The sequence below is a fragment of the Coturnix japonica genome, chromosome 24 (assembly GCF_001577835.2).
Source record: "Coturnix japonica isolate 7356 chromosome 24, Coturnix japonica 2.1, whole genome shotgun sequence".
In the NCBI taxonomy this organism is placed as follows: Eukaryota; Metazoa; Chordata; class Aves; order Galliformes; family Phasianidae; genus Coturnix; species Coturnix japonica.
This window is the reverse complement of record NC_029539.1, coordinates 4,594,210-4,613,430: the sequence shown is the minus strand read 5'-3', so window position 1 is coordinate 4,613,430 and position 19,221 is coordinate 4,594,210. Positions and strand designations below refer to the sequence as shown.

The following is a 19,221-nucleotide window of genomic DNA, read 5'->3' as shown; positions in this document are numbered from 1 at the left end:
CCTGGGGGCAGGGAGGAGCTCTGCCATCCCCTCCAGAGGCTGATTTGGTGGTTTGCTTCTCGTGCCTTTCCCACGTGCATGGGCTTACCTAGAAGCAGCCAGGCAGTGCCACAGGGCTGTGTTGTGCCACCCGGTGGCCTCAGCAATCTTCCCCCCGTGCTCTACTATCAACTCAAGCCCTTATTTGTTTTCACATGCTTCTAAGTAAGTTAAGCTAATTATTAACTCAGCAGGACGGATTCACTTTTAATTGCAGCGTTGCTATGCAGCACACTGAGATGGGCTTCGTGGCATGTGCTCCCCTCTTCAACTGCAGCCACTGAATCACTATGAGCCCAGAGCTGTGCCCTGCAGCATCCTGCACTGCCAGCACTGGGCTGGCACTGGGACCAAGGGCTGCAGGCAGGCTGCAAGGACAGCCCACATGCCTCAGTGCATGGGCAGGATGTGTGCCACAGGGTTAGTGCTGCTCTGGAGGAGTGCAGTGCCCAGGGCTGCTGTTGCACACCCATGTACAGCACTCATCCTCACCAGCCTACCCAAACTGCAGCCCTGGTGATGCCAACCCCAAGAGCAGGGGGTGTGTACAGGAGGAGAGCACGTGGTGCAAGGACCCGCTCACCCTTCCCCTCCCTTCCCTCTTTGTGTCTCCAGAAAATAGGTTTTTTATTACTTCTTACGGAGGTTTGTACATATCGGACGTGCAGAAGGAAGATGCCTTGTCCACCTACAGGTGTATCACCAAGCACAAGTACAGTGGGGAGACGCGGCAGAGCAACGGGGCCAGGCTCTCAGTGTCAGGTGAGCACATAGACCCCGAGGTGTGCCAAGGATGTGCCCAGTCCCATCCAGCCCTGGGGACAGCACCCAGCCTGCGTGCCCCACTTTGAGCGCGCCCCTACCCATGTCCCTTGTGGGGGGGGGGGTGGGTGCGAGGACCACGGGGTGTCCGTGCCATGCCCCTATGCCCGGCGGTGGGCAGCCGTACCACGCAGCACCCCGAGCAGGAGGCGACAGGGCGCACAGAGATGCGATGTGACAGCCGGCGATGTGAGCAGCCTGACGCGATGTGACGAAGATGCAAGCGATACTGCAGCCGAGCGGCGCAGTCCGTAGTGCCGGCTGGCTCCGGGCGCTCCCGGCTCCGCTCACTGCCCAAATTACTCTGCTCGGGAGCTGCGTTGTCTCTCCCTCCCGTCAGATGCAGCTCGCCCGCGCTCTGCCATATGTTTTTTCCAGCCTTGTGTGCATGGTTCCCTCATTAACTCCTTGAATTAACCCCTGCAGAGGGTTTGGGATGGGGTTGGGAATGACTGAGATTCCTTGACCCGGCCCTGTTGGATCCCAGAGAGAAGCGTGGGCAGCCACGGGGCACCCCGTCCCTTCTCCCTGTGCATTCGATGTGCTTCTGTCCCCTCCTGGTCGCTGTCATTATTTACACGTCACGGCGTTTTACTTCTGCTTGGGAGTAATGAAAGAGGTTTCTTTCCCCTGGAATTTAATTTCACGCCTGAGACTTGGTGATTAATTTTCTTCTTTCCCAGCTGCCTGATGGGCCCCTTTTGCTTGTAAATTTTGAAATGTGCCACAGAATTTGTGTATTTTGCACCAATTAGGTGTCACCTTGAGTAATTCCTACTGTGCTGAGTTTATCCATTCCACCAGTCTCTTGGGTGAGGCTCCCTGGGGAGGTTCCACCGGCTGACACAGCATTGGCCCACTGCTCCCTGTGTCCCCATCATCTCAGAGCCCAGGTCTCCATGCAGGGCAGAAGCACATCTCCCTTCCTTCTCTGGGTGAATTGATTTCCTCTCCAAATGCAGACCCGGCCGAGTCCATCCCCACCATGTTAGACAGCTTCCAGTCACGGGAGGTGCGTGCGGGTCGGCTGGTGGAGCTGCCCTGCATCGCTTCGGGATACCCCAACCCTGCCATCCGCTGGCTCAAGGACGGACGCCCTCTGCCCGCTGACGGCCGCTGGGCCAAGCGCATCACGGGGCTGAGCATCGCTGACCTGCGTGTGGAGGACAGCGGGACCTACATCTGCGAGGTGACCAACACCTTCGGGTCTGCAGAGGTCACGGGGACCCTCACGGTCATCGGTGAGTGCTGAAGGGGAGAGCTGCCTCCTGCCCATTTATTTATAACCATAAGGCTTTATATTTTGGCGTGTCTCACTACGCAGAGTGTCCGATGTGGTGCTTGGAGTATTCAGGGGGGGAGTTTGTAATGCTGCAGCAGCAGATCTGCAGCCATCCCCTGATTTACCACTTTAATCGGGACCTCTGGAAAAAGCAGTGCAATACCATGGGATGTAAATTGTTGGATGGCAGTGTTCTGCAAGGTGCCTCTGTGCTTTGTTTTGCTGATCTACATAAAATAAGCTCCAGCCAAACAGTAAATACCATCTGGGCAGGCCAAATATTTACTGCCTGTTCTGCTCCTGGGGGTTCCTGCAGCCACCAGGGCTGCCCTGGCACGTCTCCACTCGGCACTGTCCCATCACAGAGCCACATCCCCACTGCCTCCCCAACATTAACACCCATTGAGCAGCACAAGGGAGGGCAGGGTTGCCACCCCTGGCTGTGTGGTGACACTGTGCACATAGGCTGGTGATTCCAGAGATAGAAAGGCAAAGAAGGCACCCGCTGCCCAGCATTGCCAACATGTTGCCTGCTCTCACCCTGTCTTGCACAGACCCTCTGCGTGTGACCCTCACACCAAAGAAGCTCAAGACGGGCATTGGCAGCACCGTCATCCTTTCTTGTGCCCTCAGTGGGTCCCCTGAGTATGTCATCCGCTGGTATCGCAACACAGACCTGGTGGTGGTGGATGACTTCATCTCCATCCGGGGCATCAGCAACGAGACCCTCCTTATCACGGCAGCACAAAAGAGCCACTCTGGAGCCTACCAGTGCTTTGCCACCCGCAAATCCCAGACTGCTCAGGACTTCTCCATCATTACACTGGAGGGTGAGCTGGCTTCCTCGGGGTGGGGGTTGGCGGTGGCTTTTTCTCTGCCCCTTTCCAAGCTGCCTCATTCCTGGATGCTTTACTTAAGGAGGGAGGGAAGTGAGTGCCAGCAGGGTGGGCTCCCTGCCTTCCACTAGGCATCTTCTTGCCTTTTTATGTGACAATGGGATGGAGATCATTGGGTGTTGGAGCAGGGATGGGCACCCTTTGAGCCAAGGGCGCACAGGGGCACGGGCACATCCGTGTGGGTGACTGCAGCCGTGCCCTAACCCCGCTCCCACTGGGTGCCCCCAGATGGGACCCCCCGCATCGTCTCCTCCTTCAGCGAGAAGGTGGTGAACCCCGGGGAGCAGTTCTCCCTGATGTGTGCCGCCAAGGGAGCGCCGCCCCCGACCGTGACGTGGGCCCTGGATGATGAGCCCATCCCGCGGGACAACGGGCACCGCACCAACCAGTACACCATGTCGGATGGCACCACGGTGAGCCACATGAACGTCACCAGCCCGCAGATCAAGGACGGCGGCGTGTACCGGTGCACCGCGCGGAACTCGGTGGGCAGCGCCGAATACCAAGCGCGAATAAACGTAAGAGGTGCCTGTCTACTTTTAAATATCAGAATAGGGCTTTTACTGGGCTTTTGGTTGTGTTCTGTTCTTCCTCGCACCTGCCCTTTCCCAGTCGTGCAGGTCCCTCAATGCCTGACACCCCCTGCAGCCCTGCTGACCCCCAGAACCATGGGATGGATCTTCCCCATGGTGCAGAGCAGGGCCCCAAACTGAGAACACATCCAGAGCAACGCTTCCCATAGGGGCAATGCCTCCCTGTTGGGCTCTGCTTTCACCCTACCCATTGTTGGGTCTGTGCAGCAAGCACCTCCATGAAGGATCTCCTTGTGGCACAGCAGTGACTTGTCCTGTCCATTCCTCTGCACCCACAAGTGATGCATCCCCAGACCATCCCAAGACCCCAACTCTCCCCATCCAGCCCCAATCCCATTACAAATGATGATGAGGCAGCACGGAGAATGATGAAAAATGAGCTTGGATGTGTTGTGTCTGTGTTTTCTTTGTCTGCTAAAAGCCACAGCTGCGTGAGTCACTGCGTTGTCACACTGGAGCGCGTTGTTCTGTGCATTGTAGGGCGTTCTGCGGGGCGCGGGGTGTGGTGTAAACCCCTGCCCATTCATAATCACCAGTAAAAGCTTCTAGGCTCATAGGTGGGAGCAGAGTCAAGGTAACACTAATTTATCTACTAGAAAGAGACTTGAAGAGCCGCGTTTATCTGTGTCTCAGGTTTGAAATGGATCTAGTGGCTTTTTGGCTGGGATCCCGGGAGAGTCTGAATTTTGCTGCCATTTACTGCTAAATTTGGAGTGAGTTCATGTCCCAGCCACGAGAAGCAATTGCAGCGTTTTGAATGAGGATGTTTCATTGTCTTCTTGTTTTTTTTTTCCTTCCCTCTTTTGGTCCCTGACTGCCTGTCACTAGATAAGATTCAGGCTTTTTTTTTGTTGTTGTTTTTTCTTGCCTTGAAATTGAGCAAGTCCCTCCAACAGGCCCAGGAGGCAGCTGCAGATGCTAATTTATCTCTCCCTGCTCCTTCTTATGGTGCACTGGGGGAATCCATGCTGCTGTGCTCTCAGACACCTCCGTGGGGACAGAGCATCTCCCACCAAACCTTCCCAATAGCTGATGGGTGCCCCCCACTCTGGGGGCAGTGGGACTTAATGTAGGGAAACACACTGAAGGCAACGCTGGCTTATCTGGAGTGTCTGCTAAGCTGTCATCCTCACCACTTAGGGTGAGGAGCCAAGATGGAGTTAATCTGCAGATGGGTTTGCTATTTTATACGACAGCCACAAGAACAATATAATTACTGAAGCATGAAACCTCTTGTTATAATACTCACCTGCAGCATGCCTCCAGTCCTCCAGCCAGCGTGAGAGCAGCTGGGAACAGGGGGTGAGCTGGCTTTGGGCAGTACTCAGGCAACCAGTGAGAGGCACGGAATGGGCTGTTTCATTTGAGAATAAATAAATGTACAAATGGAAGGGGGGACCCTGCGTGCAGTTCTGCACCGAGGCCTTTCAGCAAAGTGGGCAGAGCAGCTGGGGAGGTTGGGAGCTCTTCCCCAGATGTCTCCCAGCAGACTCTGGTGTCCCTCTGAGGGGCAGCAGCAGCATTTGCAGCGGATCTGTGTGCAAACAAACTGCCCTTCGGAATTAACCTAGCCTGCCTCTTCCTTCCTCCCCACTATGTAGGTCCCCCGAGCATCCGGGCGATGAAGAACATAACGGCGGTCGCGGGTAGGGACACTTTCATCAACTGCAGGGTGATCGGGTACCCGTATTACTCCATCAAGTGGTACAAAGACTCTTTGCTGCTGCCCGATAACCACCGCCAAGTGGTCTTTGAGAATGGGACCCTGAAGCTGATGGACGTCCAGAAAGGCATGGACGAAGGGGAGTACCTGTGCAGCGTGCTGATCCAGCCCCAGCTCTCCATCAGCCAGAGCGTCCATGTCACGGTGAAAGGTAAGGAGCTGCAGGGGTGGCCTGGGTTAGAGGTTCAGGTGGTGCTAGAACCATCTCTATGAAGGGCAAAGGCAAAGAGGCAATGCAGGGGATACTCTGCAGCCCAAATGCTGCGCTTGCAACACACCTCTCACCCACCTGTGTGCTTGCTGCTGCACCAGCTCCATTTCTTGCTACATGCAGCGGAGCAAGGATTTACGGTGTAAACACAGTGTATTAAAACATCTAACCTTTGCTCGGATCACCTTCACTGATGCTTTTCTCTGTGTGTTAGCTTTTAAAAAAATAATACTCTCAGTCTTCCGAGCGCGCAGAACATCTTAAAAGCTTCTAGAGGCCATCAATTATTCAGCCCCATTGAGGGAGCTATCAGTCCTAATGAATTGAGTCGGATGCATTCCTTCCCAGTGACTTGCTGAGATTGTGCTGTGAGCGCGGTGCTATCCTATCTCCCGTCCTCAGAGTTGTCGGGTCGGCTCTGCCCGTCGCCGGTGCAGTGTTTGCAGTAAATCATTCAGACAAACACAGCCATGCTGGGGACAGAGCTGGCCAATTGTCTTTCCCTCTGTCTCACTGAGCAGGGTATTTATGGACCGGATTTTATGCTGATCCCCCCTCCTAACCCTCCCATCCACCATTTTCTTATTAGGAATCAGGTTAGCAAGAGAGTGCATCAAGCTGATTATAGATGCTACCACTTGATTAGCTAATGCTCTTCTCCGAGGCTTTGCTAGAGGAAGTGTGGGTTGCAGATAACCTCTGGGCAGTGCCAAGGGGATGGAGATCCCTTGCACACCCATTGCAGGCCACAGCCAGCCTTTTCATACCTCCCTTTGTACCCAAATCCTCACAGAGAAGGTGTCCGGAAGGATGCTGAGTTATACACTCAGCTTGGTGCCCATTGCTGGGAGGTGGATGCAGAAGTTCACCCTTATATCCCAGGGAGTGAATGCCATGCAAACTCCTTTGACCACAGATTTACTGCCTTATCTGGGAGCTGCCATGCAATGCTATTCACCAGCTTCATCCCACAGGGTTACACCCAGCCCAGCCAGGCTGCTCGTGCTGCCCATCAGACAAAGGGCAGAGGAGAACTGAGCTGCCCTCTGCTACCTTTGGAGTTCACTCAGAGCAGCAGAGTAAATAAATATGACCGTGTTGAGTGCAGGATGGCACAGAGCACCATAAAGCTTTTATTGCCACAAGTGCCTGGCGGCCACACTAAGTGCCACTGGTGAATTATGAAGGTTTCCCAGGCAATGGTGGTAAAATCTCCAGCACCTCCATCCTCTATCCAACATCCATTTGTAAGCCCTTGCTTGCTCCCATGGCTCCCAGCCCTATGTCCCAACAGGGAGCCTCCTGCATCCTCTGCTCTCTGCATTGCCGAGGTGCCCTGCAGCTCATTATTTAGCAGCAGACATCTTGGAATGTTTTAATTAACCACTTGGGGCCGTGCTGCCTGGTTGTGCCCGGAGGAAGCGGTGGGAGCACAGTGCTGGGTGATGTGGGGGCTCTGAGTGATGCCAGGGCTGTGCCATGTGTGGGAGAGCCTGGGATGTGCTGCAGATAGAACATGCAGCACGATATTATTTGGGGAAGAAGGATGAGGTTTGGGCTCTGGTTAAGGGGAGATAGAACAGGGAGAGCTCTTCTGTTGAGAGGCTGCGTGTGCTCACAAGTGGCCTGTGGGGTGTGTTTGGAGACGCAGAAGCCCGGCCCTCTGCAATAGACTGCAGTGCATTCCCAATTAATTATTCATTAATTATGGAAAGCAGGCGCTGCTGGCTCCATGGCTCCGGCAGCTCGAGCCACGTCGCTGCAGCCTGGCTTGGGGTGACAACCAACCTGCATTGCTGCCCTTCACCACTGCTTGGATGGGCTCTGGGCCACCCAAATGAGGCCAGCTTGGTTCTGGATGGTCCCTGGAGCCCTGAGCAGTGCTGCTGGAGCACTGAGAGCCTTACAGCACGCTGGGTGAGGGGTGGGGTGGGGATGGGGCTGTACATGGTGGCACAGTGAACCCTGCCTGCCGGGGCTCCACGTCTGTATGAGAGGGCATCTTATTTCTGCCGAGGGGACAATTGGCAGCCTGCTAATTTAATTACGGAGGCTGCGGAAAGAGGATCTCGTCTACCAGGTGCTGAGCCTTGTTAAGCTAATTGTCTCCCTCTCTCTGCTTTCTTCCCCCTCCCACATTGCCAGAGATGCTGCGGTTGCCTAATTAAGTTATCAGGAAGATAATGGCTGGTTCTGAATCCAGAGCCTTCAAGAAAAGCATCCATCTAATAACTGCTTTTCTGCGAGCAGATAAATGCTGAGGTGGAATTTCAGCTGATGCACACAGAAGGGATTGGGGCTGGCAGCTCCTTGTGCTGCTCTGCACATGGTCACATCATACTGTCACCTGCTCAGTGGCATCTTCCAACCCTCCTGGAAGTGCTATGGCAGAACAAAAGCCTGCCTATTTCTGGGCAGCAAATGCTCTGGGTGATGGGGCAATGGGTTATGAACTGCTGTGCTGTCCTCAAGCAGTCTCACTCTGCAAAGCCATGTCCTGCTGTGGGATGGTGCAGGGGCTAAGACGAGAGGTGATGGCCTCAGGCTGCAACAAGGGAGGTTCAGTTTGGACATTAGAAGAAATTTCTTCTCCATAAGAGCAGTTGGGCACTGGCAGAGCTGCCCAGGGAGGTGGTGGGGTCACCATCCCTGGAGGTGTTCAGGAAAAGTGGAGGTGTGGAACTGAGGGACACAGTTAGTGAGCATGGTGGGTGTGGGTTGGAGTTGAACTTGATGTTAGAGGTCTTCACCATCCGTAATGATTCAGTGGTGTGCACCAGCCTGTGACAAGTGCCAGGAGCCGGGGACACACTGCTTTTCCTCATCTCCCCCATCCCTCTGCCAGCCTGAACCCTATGGATTAGGGCTTCTCCCATCATGGCTGTACAGTGTGCTCTGCCTCTCCCCTCCGCAGTCCCTCCTCTGATCCAGCCCTTCGAGTTCCCACCAGCCTCCATTGGGCAGCTCCTCTACATCCCCTGCGTGGTCTCCTCCGGGGACATGCCTATCCACATCACCTGGCGCAAGGATGGGCACGTCATCCTCTCTGGCTCAGGCGTCACCATTGAGAGCAAGGAGTTCATGAGCTCCCTGCAGATCTCCAGTGTCTCCCTCAAGCACAACGGCAACTACACGTGCATTGCCAGCAACGCCGCCGCCACAGTCAGCCGCGAGAGGCAGCTCATCGTGAGGGGTGAGAGCTTTGGGGTCCCCCCATTGGGTGGGAGGGTGGGAAGGATGGATGGGAGCAGATGGAATCAGGCTGGGGGGCAACAGGCAGAGATGATTTTTGAGAAGAGGAGGCTCAGGTGGACCTCATCGCTCTCTCCAGTTCACTGGAAGGAGGTTGTAGTGAGGTGGGGTGCTGGTCTCTTCTCCCATGTAACAATGATAGGATGAGAGGTGATGGCCTCAAGTTGCACCAGGAGAGGTTCAGGTTGGATATTAGGAAAAACTTCTCTGAAAGAGTGGTGATGCACTGGCACAGGCTGCCCAGGGAGGTGGTGAAGTCACCATCTTTGGAGGTGTTTGGGAAACATGGAGGTGTGGCACTGAGGGACATGGTTAGTGGGACCGGTGTTAGGTGGATGGTTGGACTAGATGATTTTAGAGATCATCTCCCACCTCAATGATTCTGTGATTCTATGATTCCTTCCTGTTATGCAGTGCCTCCTCGGTTTGTGGTCCAACCCAACAACCAAGATGGCATTTATGGTAAAGCCGGGGTGCTGAATTGCTCTGTTGATGGGTACCCTCCTCCTAAAGTGATGTGGAAGCATGCAAAAGGTATGTGGGAGATGATACAGCAGCACACGGGGACCTCTGTGCCAGTGGGGCGAGTCCCATTCTTGCTGGGTCACCCCAGCACTGAGCCCCACAAGCACCCCTTGCCTCAGCTGTGCACTCAGAGGTACATCTCTGCTTCCCCCTCCAGGCAGTGGGAACCCCCAGCAGTACCACCCCATCCCGCTGACAGGCCGCATCCAGATCCTCCCCAACAGCTCGCTGCTCATCCGCCATGTGCTGGAGGAGGACATCGGCTACTACCTCTGCCAGGCCAGCAACGGGGTGGGCACAGACATCAGCAAGTCCATGTTCCTCACTGTGAAGAGTAAGTAGCCAGGGGCATGGCTGGGATGGAGCTGGGGGTGGGCTGAAATGGACAGGCAGACAAAGAACAGATGGACAGGTGGGTGGATGGGGAATCACAGCTTGCAGCATGCAGAGAGCAGCCCAGTGCAGCCCCGGCACCACGCAGCCCTGGATCATTGCGGGCATGGAGGGCATTGATTCCCCTCCTACAGGGGAGACTTCCCTTATGCTATTAAAAACACTTAGTCCTTAATAAAACCCGGCGATCAATCTACATCATACGGCAGGAGAGGAAATAGCTCTGCTAATTTGACAGGGCTGGGCCGGGAAGTGTTGTTAGACACCGTGTTTGAACTGCGCTTATTATTGGATTCCTCTCCCGTTGCTATCAGCAGAATACATAATCTCCAGCGCCTCTCTATTTATTTCGATTGTGGCTGCCGTAAGAGTTCAAACCCTCTGAAGAGGTGCAGGAGGGAGAACTCCCCTATGGCAGTGGGGTTGCCATGCAGCATGCTGCGCTGCCCACCTGCCCTGCACCCCGGTTTGGCTCCTGCTGGCCCCCAGCACCCTCTGCTTGTCTTATTGCTGCCTTCCTAGCTTCCCCCCATCTCCAGCCAGCTTCTCGTGGGGAGGGCCGAGGGCAGCCTTTCCCCCTCGCTGTCAGCTGTTTAATTTATCCTGCTGATTGATGAACTGAAACGAGCGACTTCAAACAATCCACTTCAATGAGGCGCAGGTACAAAGTCAAGGCGATTAATCCCGAGTGAGAGTGCTGAAGTCTTGGAGCCTGAACTGTTGCCGTGTCCCTGCTATCTGGTATAATTGCATCCCAGGACAGGTTGCTTGCTGACTTGAATAGCACATAACCTTATTATGCATGTGCTTTTACATTTCCCAGAGACCTCAGCAGCCTTTGAAAAGGTTCGAATGAATAGGTAGACGAAGCACCGCAGCCAATTAAGCATTATATGGGGCTCTTTGTTTTGTTTCATTTTTTGATTTTTGTTTGTTTAGTGAAATGTCAGGCCAATTAAAGCCAGATCAGTGCTGGCTTACGCTTCAGGCCAGGCCACTGCGGACAGAGTTAAGTGGGAGTTAAGCAGAGCCCGAACCACGGCATGGGAGGTGCAGCACCATCCCTCGCTGACCGAGGCAATAAATCAGAGCAGCAGGAGCAGCCCCACTGATGCCAGGAGGAGTTAGCTGCTGCTTTGTCAGGTGGTGGCAAACCTGCGTGCAAATAGAGTTACAGTGGTGCTGTTCCCAGCTGGGGCACTGCAGGGAACACAGTGCCCAGGGCGTGTGCTGGCCTTGGGACCTCACTGCCACATCGCTCTGCTCAGCCCTGAGCACAGCACCTGTCTGAACACAGCAGCATCCCACTGCTGTGCAGGACTGGGGGCGTTCATCCGTGCTTTCCAAAGCAACTTGTTAGCATTAGGTCCAGCGCGCTGCTGAGTGAGAGATGTGGGCTGCTGGAGGCTGTGAGTGTGCACCCAAGGGCTGGCACAGGTGCAGGTGAGGAGCTCATGAGTGCGTGCTAAATGGCATTTAGCACCTGCCTTTATGCTACCCTGTACTCCAGAACAGAGCACCAGGGCTGTCCAAGTCCTCCAGGGCAGTGCTGGTGGTGGGGGCTCATTGTGCACTGGCCAGGGCCAGAGGTGCTGGGAGGTTCGGTGTCCTCCTGTAGGAGCATCACTGATTGCTTCCATGCAATTTGAATTAATCTCACGCTTCAGGTGAAACTCAGCTAATCAGTGTAGAAAGGAAACTAAAACGGGTGCAATCAAATTAACATCACAGAGCTGGCTCTAAACAAGAAAGAGGGGGGAGAAGGCGGGCGCAGCCCTTGTCACCGATGTCACCATTCTCATTCAGTTGTCACTGCTGGGCTGTGCAATAGTTCCTGCCCCAGCATGGCTGGGGATGGCACGTAGGGCACTGACAGTTCCCTTTGTGGGCAGCCTTATCTCTGCCCAGCAAATGGGATGTGGCTCTTGTCGGAGCTGTGTTAACAGGAGCTCTGGCATACAGGAGCCTGCCCTGTACAGAAGGCTGCTGACAGCTGCAGGAGTTCTGGCCACGTGCATTCTCCTTCCCTCAGTCACCGTGGGCATCGCCAGGCTGGGGTGCAGTGGTGGCACAGTGTGGCTCCCAGCCCTGCCCATGCTGCCTGTGCAGCTGGTCGGGGTTTTCTTCTGGTTTGTTTTGTTGCTTTCCTCTGCTCTGGGCTACGTGCCACTCTCCTGGGACCCCAGCAATTGAGAGAAGTTGATATGTTTACATCCAAGGAGCTGCTTTTAATCAAACATCAATAAGTGCATTTCAGCGAAGCAGAGCCTGAAACAGAGCTCCTCTCCCGGGGCCACTGTGTGCAGGGAAGGGGCTGGCTCCTCTGCAGCCCTCTGAGCCCCAGGGCCATGCTCTGGCTGAAGACTCCCTGCCCTCATGCCCCCCATGCACCCCAATGAACTGGGCTCTTCCCTGCTCTGCTGCCCCACATCAGCTTGTGGTGCTGTACCATCCTGGGGCTGTTGCAGGCAGAGTTCCTGTGGGCTCCCGAGTATCCATGATGCAGAGGAGGTGACCCCAACCCAGGCCATGCCTCATCCCAGCCACGTGGGCACAGGCTGCACCCTGCAAACGACAGCTCCGGAGGAGAGGTTTCCTTAGCTGCTAATTGAATTACATTGCCACAGAAAGCCGAGAAGTCGTAGCTCATTAGAGCCTCTTGTGTCCCATTATAACAGTGTGTGTTGCCTTTGCGGATTGTCATTATCATATATTACTGCGGGACTCAGCAGCGCTGTTTGTTTATGCATTACATTTTTTTTTGGCTTACCCAGGCTGCCCCCAGCCTTGGCACTCTGGGGGACACGAGGTGCCCTTTGTGCTGCCAGCATCCATCCCAGCTCTGCCACCCAACACCAAGAGCTCCCAACCGCAGGCAGTGCTGGGGTGCGGGCAGTGCTGCCTGCAATGCCACCCTGCAGTGCCACCTGCAATGCCACCTTGTGATGATACTTGCAATGCTACCCTGCACTGTCACCTCCCAATGCCAACTGCAGTGCCATGCAGTTGTGACACATCGTGCCATCCCCCAAAGCAACCCGCAGTCCCGCAGTACCACCCTGCAGTGCCACTCTGCAATGCCACACTGCAGTGCCACCTGTAATACCACACTGCAATGCCATACTGCAATGCCACACCACAATTCTACCCCACAATGCCACCTGCAATGCCAAACCACAATGCAATTCTACAGTGCCAGCCACAATCCCACTCTACAGTGCTATTTGCAATGCCACACAACAATGCCACCACACTGAGTGATACACCAGGGCAATAGGTGTCTCCTCCCCTCCTTTGCATGTTTGGGTGAATATAAGAAAAAAAAGGAAAAATATTTATATATATATATATATATATATATATATATATATATACGTCTCCAGCATCTGCAATGCAAAGGCTGCTGCCTTGCTGCTGTGGAATCACGCTCTATATTCTGCCCAGGTTCATACGAGTGAATTATGCAAATCTGTGATGGAAAACATTCTTCCTCTCATCCTCGGGAGTGTAAAACCTTAGTCAATAATTCATACTCGCACGTCTCCGACTGGAGGCTTTCTCTTCATTATAGTGTGCGCTTGGTTATTTGTCTTTCACGTTTTATTGTCTACCCCAGTGTAATGCTATGCATTATAAAATTTATCTGCTTCATTATTTTATGATCCTGAGCCGTATAATGCAGCGAAACGCTTCCGCTCGGGGCTGCGTGTCCTCTCAGTGGGCTCAGCACCCAACACCGCCCTGCTGGCTCTGGGGGGTTCCTGGCAGCTGGTTGAGCTGTGCTCCCTCCCGCAGTCCCCGCCATGATCACCTCGCACCCCAACACCACCATTGCCATCAAGGGGCAGAGCAAGGAGCTGAACTGCACGGCGCGGGGCGAGCGGCCCATCATCATCCGCTGGGAGAAGGGTGACACCGTCATCGACCCCGACCGCAACATGCGCTACGCCATCACCACCAAGGACAATGGTGACGAGGTCATCTCCACCCTCAAGGTGAGGGCAAGGTCCTGGATGCCCCTGGGTCCCAGGCATCCTCCTCCATCATGGGGCCATTTCTGTGCTGCAGATAGTGGGGTGGTGAACACACATCTGCTGCTTTCAGTGCCTTTGAAAGAGCTGAGACATGACTGCAGTCTGCTTGCTGTGTTGGCCCAGAAGAGGAACCCAATGAGCTAGGTTGTCTTTGCACCAGATTTTGCTTTGCTGTGCAATGGCCCCTTGTTCAAAAGCTGCGTTGCAGCACCAGGGATGCCTCAAAGCATGAAATCTCCATGCATGAATCTGAGCAGGTGGTCGTAGAATCACAGAATGGTTGGGTTGGAGGGGACCTCAAACGTCATCCATTTCCAACCCACCAGATCAGGCAGTAGATGGGGATGGGGCTTGGGGGCAGGCTGTGTTTTCAGGCTGTAGGAAGGAGAGGCTTGGTGCTTGGGGTGCCTAAATCTGAAGGGGCTGCTTTTCTGTCCCCAAAATACACACAGCTGAAACCGGCTGACCGTGGGGACTCGGTCTTCTTCTCCTGCCATGCCATCAATTCATACGGCGAGGACAGGGGCCTGATCCAGCTCACCGTGCAAGGTACCAAGCTCACAGCACTATGACCATGGGTATGGGGGCAGGCAGAGCCTCACCTCGAGGTCTCCACCTGTTGCCCCATGCTCCTAACAACCTCCATCCCCCCCAGAGCCTCCTGACCCCCCAGAACTGGAGATTCGTGAGGTGAAAGCCCGCAGCATGAACCTGCGCTGGACGCAGCGCTTTGATGGGAACAGCATCATCACTGGCTTCGACATCGAGTACAAGAACAAGTCTGGTAGGAGCTGATTGCCCCCTGTGCCCCCCAGACCTCCATAGCCCACGCTGGGGGCTTGGCTGTGCTGTGGGGCAGGTGGGGAACTGGCCCTCCTGCCTCCGTGCAGGGAATATTCCGCATTCTGACTGCTTTGATGAAGAAAGGAGAGAGAAGCATTAATGAAATATGTTAATTTATGTTCGGTGGGAGCATTTGAAAGGGAATATTTAAAGAGGCAATATTTGCAGAAAGCCGAGCCGAGAGCAGCACAACAGTGATGTGGGGGGACACAGCGTGGCAGAGAGCTTTGGGGACCGCACTCCCACGTGGGGTGTGGGTGCTGACCACCCGTTACCTCTTCTTCCAGACTCCTGGGACTTCAAGCAGTCAACACGAAACATCTCCCCGACCATCAACCAGGCAAACATCGTGGACCTGCACCCTGCTTCTGTGTACAGCATCCGCATGTACTCCTTCAACAAGATTGGGCGCAGTGAACCCAGCAAGGAGCTCACCATCAGCACGGAGGAAGCAGGTTCTGCTCTGTGCTGTAGCGGTGCGTGCGAGCAGAGCCCTCTGTGGATGGGACTTTTTGTGATAACATGTGATTTTTCCCTCTCCCAGCTCCTGATGGGCCTCCTATGGATGTCACCTTGCAGCCGATGACATCGCAGAGCATCCAGGTCACCTGGAAGGTGAGTGGGGCTGGGGTAGAGTGCACTCCTTGGCCACCCCCACTGGTGGGACTTTGGGACCCACATTTCCCCTTGTAGCTCAGAGAACAGCTCCTGAGATGTCACAAAACCTGGGGGCCGGGCACACAGCTCAGCCACTTCACGTGTTAATCGTGTTTGGTAACGAGCTCATTATCTCATAGGATATCCATGGGGGGCCACGGGGAGAGTGAGGATAAACATGGGAAAACTGAGATGTCTGGTTGCCAGCTGCTCAAGCGCAGATCAGTCGAGTTCAGAATCAGATTTATTTTTCAGGAGGTCGAAGGAGAAGAAAATTGATTATAAAATTAGGACTTCAGAATGAAGGGGAAGTCGATAAATTTAGGGTTTCAGCTTCTCCCCCCAGCTCCCCCCACTCCTGAAAGGCGGATCAATGAATGATGAGGTTCACTTGGAAGATAACTCCGTTTGTTCGGAGAGTATTGCGGCGAGATGGATCGCACTGGCTGTGTAACATAAATTCACAATCAACCCGATCGATTTCTTAGTGCTTCAGAGAAACCCTGTTCAGATTGATTTAAAGGCTGCGGGGCTGTCAGCTCTGTCACACCCTTCGTGTCCCCATTGCTTCAGGCCCCAAAGAAGGAGCTGCAGAACGGGGTGATCCGTGGATACCAGATTGGCTACCGTGAGAACAGCCCGGGCAGCAACGGGCAGTACAGCATCGTGGAGATGAAGGCAACGGGAGACAGCGAGGTTTACACTCTGGACAACCTGAAGAAGTTTGCACAGTATGGGGTGGTGGTCCAGGCCTTCAACCGTGCGGGGACAGGGCCATCCTCCAGTGAGATCAATGCCACTACGCTGGAGGATGGTAAGGATGGTGGGATGGTGATGCTGTGGGGCTCAAGGAGTCCATCCAGAGAGCCTCTACCATTCCAGAAATGAGCAGAAAAAGTTTTGCTGTGCGTTCGCGCAGCAGTTTTTCATACTTAATTAAGGCTCTCGTTAGCCTGTCAAACCGTGATCATTTCCTGGCTACATTAGCACTCCTCCTGGGGTATTCAAGGGCCCCTGTTTTAGCAATAGTGTCTTTTCCATAATTATATTACCTTCATTTTGTTCAAACGGACTATCTGTATTAGTTTATTATACTCGGTCCCTAATTACATGGTGCTTATATTTTTACACCTAAGTAATACGAAACAATAATCATTTTCAAAGAGGGTCGTTATGGTGATGTATCATCATTTAAATGCTCATAAAAATTAGAGTTACCTCTTATGGGGCAATTGGATGCAATTACCTCGCATCCAGCCAGCTCGCCCCTTGCTGGGAAGTGCAGCATCCTGGTGGCCCTGGGGTGAGGAGGAGGAGAAGGACCATAGCACTGAGCTTGGGGATAGGAGGGAAAGGGAAATGGGAAGGTCCAGCACAGAGCCCATGGGATGGTAGGTTGACCATCCCCATCTGTGCCCTCCCAGTGCCTAGCCAGCCCCCGGAGAACGTGCGGGCCATCTCCATCACGTCAGATGTGGCTGTCATCTCCTGGTCGGAGCCCCCACGCAGTACCCTCAATGGTGTGCTCAAGGGCTACCGGGTCATCTTCTGGTCCCTCTACATGGATGGAGGTGAGTGCTGATGCCTGGGGCATGGGGAATAAGTGGGGGGCAGCGCAGAGCTGATGGTTGTGTCCCTGCAGAGTGGGGTGAGATGCAGAACATCACGACCACCCGAGAGAGAGTGGAGCTGCGGGGCATGGAGAAGTTCACCAACTACAGCGTGCAGGTGCTGGCCTACACACAGGCTGGTGATGGCGTCCGCAGCAGTGTCCTCTACATCCAGACCAAGGAGGACAGTGAGTGGCACTGCCCCAACCCCTTTGTCCCTGTGGTCCTGGTGATGGGATGGCAGCCAGGGAGGTGTGGTTCCACGCAGATCCTGGCACTGCTGGTGGCTCCTGTATGCTGCAAGTGGGCACATGTATGCCTCCCTCTTCCCTGGCTGATAAATCAGAGTTGTGTGTGTTAATTAGACATAAGAACATGGAGTGCCGAGTAAGAGCCATTGGCAAGAAATAATGAGGAGAGCATTGCAGCCCCTGGAGGAGGCGGGCAGGGCTTCTCCATCCTTTTCTCCTTGCTGGGTTTTCAAAAACCCTGAGCCCAAAGCATAGCTCATGTGCTGCTGCCATTGCCCCCAGCCCAATCCACCCTCTACAGCTCCTACCCTTTGCTTGCAGCCACTGGGGCTGGCATTCATGCACCCCCAGCTCCGCGGGCAATCGGTTTGTGGGTCGGACTCACTGCCAGGGTGCTCCCTGTAGCTGCAGAGCACTGCGGGCTGCAATCTGTCAGAGGTCCTTTGGCAGACATATGTTCTTGAGCTGATTAGGCCGATAGGCACGCAGTAATCCAAGCACAAAGCACCAAAGGGCCATCGAGCAGAGGGGCTGGGCGCACGTATGGGGGCAGTTGCAGTGTGTGGGGAACCCCCAGCGTGCAGCACGCAGGGCATTTCCCTTTCTATTTTTTTTCCTTTTCCTTAAGTGCAGATATTTAAATATTTACACCCTGCCTGCCCTACTTTAATGCCATTATCTCCATAGCAGAGCAGCTCCTGCCCAGTGCAGCCCTGGGAAGTGGCAGCTGCTCAGCACACAGCTGGGCAGGGCTAAGCCAGAGGGCTGTGAGTGGATTAAAGCGATGGCCACTCAATGCCAAACACCATTTCTAAACCAGCACTGCAATTTACCCTCCTACCTCCACATGGGTGGGGGTCTGGGCTACCCATGGAAGTGGCCACAGCCATGGGGTTGCACAAAGGTCCCCCATGTTCCTCCCATGTTGTCAGTGCCATCACACACTTGCTCCTTCAGTTCCAGGTCCCCCAGCTGGCATCAAGGCTGTGCCATCCTCAGCCAGCAGCGTGGTGGTGTCCTGGCTGCCCCCAGCAAAGCCCAATGGTATCATCAGGAAGTACACCATCTTCTGCTCCAGCCCAGGATCGGGGCAGCCGGTAAGGGCATGGCAATGGGATGGGGGCGAGTGCTGGGGAGTTATGGAGCTTCTGGATGGAGGCAGAAATAGGAACCTGCCCCATATGCTGCCAAGAGGATGTTGGAGGTGGTGCCATGCATCCGGCCTGTGGCACCCTGATCCCATGAGTCACCTGCCACCTCCCTCCAGTGTTCCCCCATCTCAATGCTCACTCCAGAATGGGAAACATGAAAACAGCTGACCAAAAATAAAACATAAATTCAGCCTGGTCCCATCCCTCCTTGGTGAGGGAGAGGTTGATGGGAGGTCTGCAGGCTGGTGCTTATCAAAAGCTCCTTCTCAAACTCATTTCACTATCTGAGCCTCTGGTTTCCAGGGCAACATAATCTTTTCATCAAAGCAACTGGTAAAACCGCTGGGATCCGATATTGTTTTCCTGGCATCTTGTCAAAACTGTCATTTGCTTAAAAAAAAATTATGTATACCATGCAATATTCATATAGGTGTCTGCTTGTGGGGTGCGTTCACATCTGTGGGCCCCACCAGGGTGCATGTTTGGAGATGATGAATGTGCAGATGCCCACGCATGACCCTGTGTGTGCACAGAAGTAACACGTCCATCCCTCATGGTGGCACCTCCATGGCCTCATCTCATGCCAAGGCTGAGGCAGTGGGGAAGCACTTGAGGATGGGTATGCAGGAAATGTGGCCTTGACGCACAGCACACAGGCAGAGGGGTTGTCTGCCATCATGGGGCTGGCAGCCAGAGTGCACCAAAGGGACCGCATGGGGCTGGGACATCTGTGGGCAGTGCTGGAGACCCTATGGAACTTTGGGGATCCCATCACTGCCACTGCCACACAGAAGGGCTTGGCTGCCCAGCTAGGGCCTGCCCTGTGCCCCACTGCAGCCCGGGGCAGTCAGGAAGCGTCATTTCTCCGGAACAAATCATGCCGTCGCTGCCATCTGTTCCTCTCACACTGGCCTGGGCTCCCTGGAGAAATTACGACAC

The 19,221-nt window shown here is 54.4% G+C and overlaps 1 protein-coding gene across 3 annotated transcripts in view; it reads left to right on the top strand.

Moving 5' to 3' along the window:
- The window catches only part of DSCAML1 (DS cell adhesion molecule like 1), a 76,924-nt gene that overhangs the window by 50,260 nt on the left and 7,443 nt on the right, over positions 1-19,221 (top strand). For 2 of the 3 annotated variants that reach the window (XM_015884082.2, XM_015884081.1), the window contains exons 4-20: positions 655-801; positions 1,824-2,102; positions 2,698-2,973; positions 3,268-3,564; positions 5,234-5,506; positions 8,481-8,759; positions 9,233-9,352; positions 9,501-9,677; positions 13,532-13,731; positions 14,223-14,319; positions 14,426-14,554; positions 14,901-15,068; positions 15,158-15,228; positions 15,844-16,084; positions 16,695-16,841; positions 16,913-17,068; positions 18,089-18,228. In XM_015884082.2, the coding sequence (XP_015739568.1) occupies positions 655-801; positions 1,824-2,102; positions 2,698-2,973; positions 3,268-3,564; positions 5,234-5,506; positions 8,481-8,759; positions 9,233-9,352; positions 9,501-9,677; positions 13,532-13,731; positions 14,223-14,319; positions 14,426-14,554; positions 14,901-15,068; positions 15,158-15,228; positions 15,844-16,084; positions 16,695-16,841; positions 16,913-17,068; positions 18,089-18,228 (3,197 nt within the window). Of the gene's footprint in view, positions 1-654; positions 802-1,823; positions 2,103-2,697; positions 2,974-3,267; positions 3,565-5,233; positions 5,507-8,480; positions 8,760-9,232; positions 9,353-9,500; positions 9,678-13,531; positions 13,732-14,222; positions 14,320-14,425; positions 14,555-14,900; positions 15,069-15,157; positions 15,229-15,843; positions 16,085-16,694; positions 16,842-16,912; positions 17,069-18,088; positions 18,229-19,221 lie in introns of those variants that run through there. The other variant, XM_032449058.1, reaches the window with a different exon arrangement.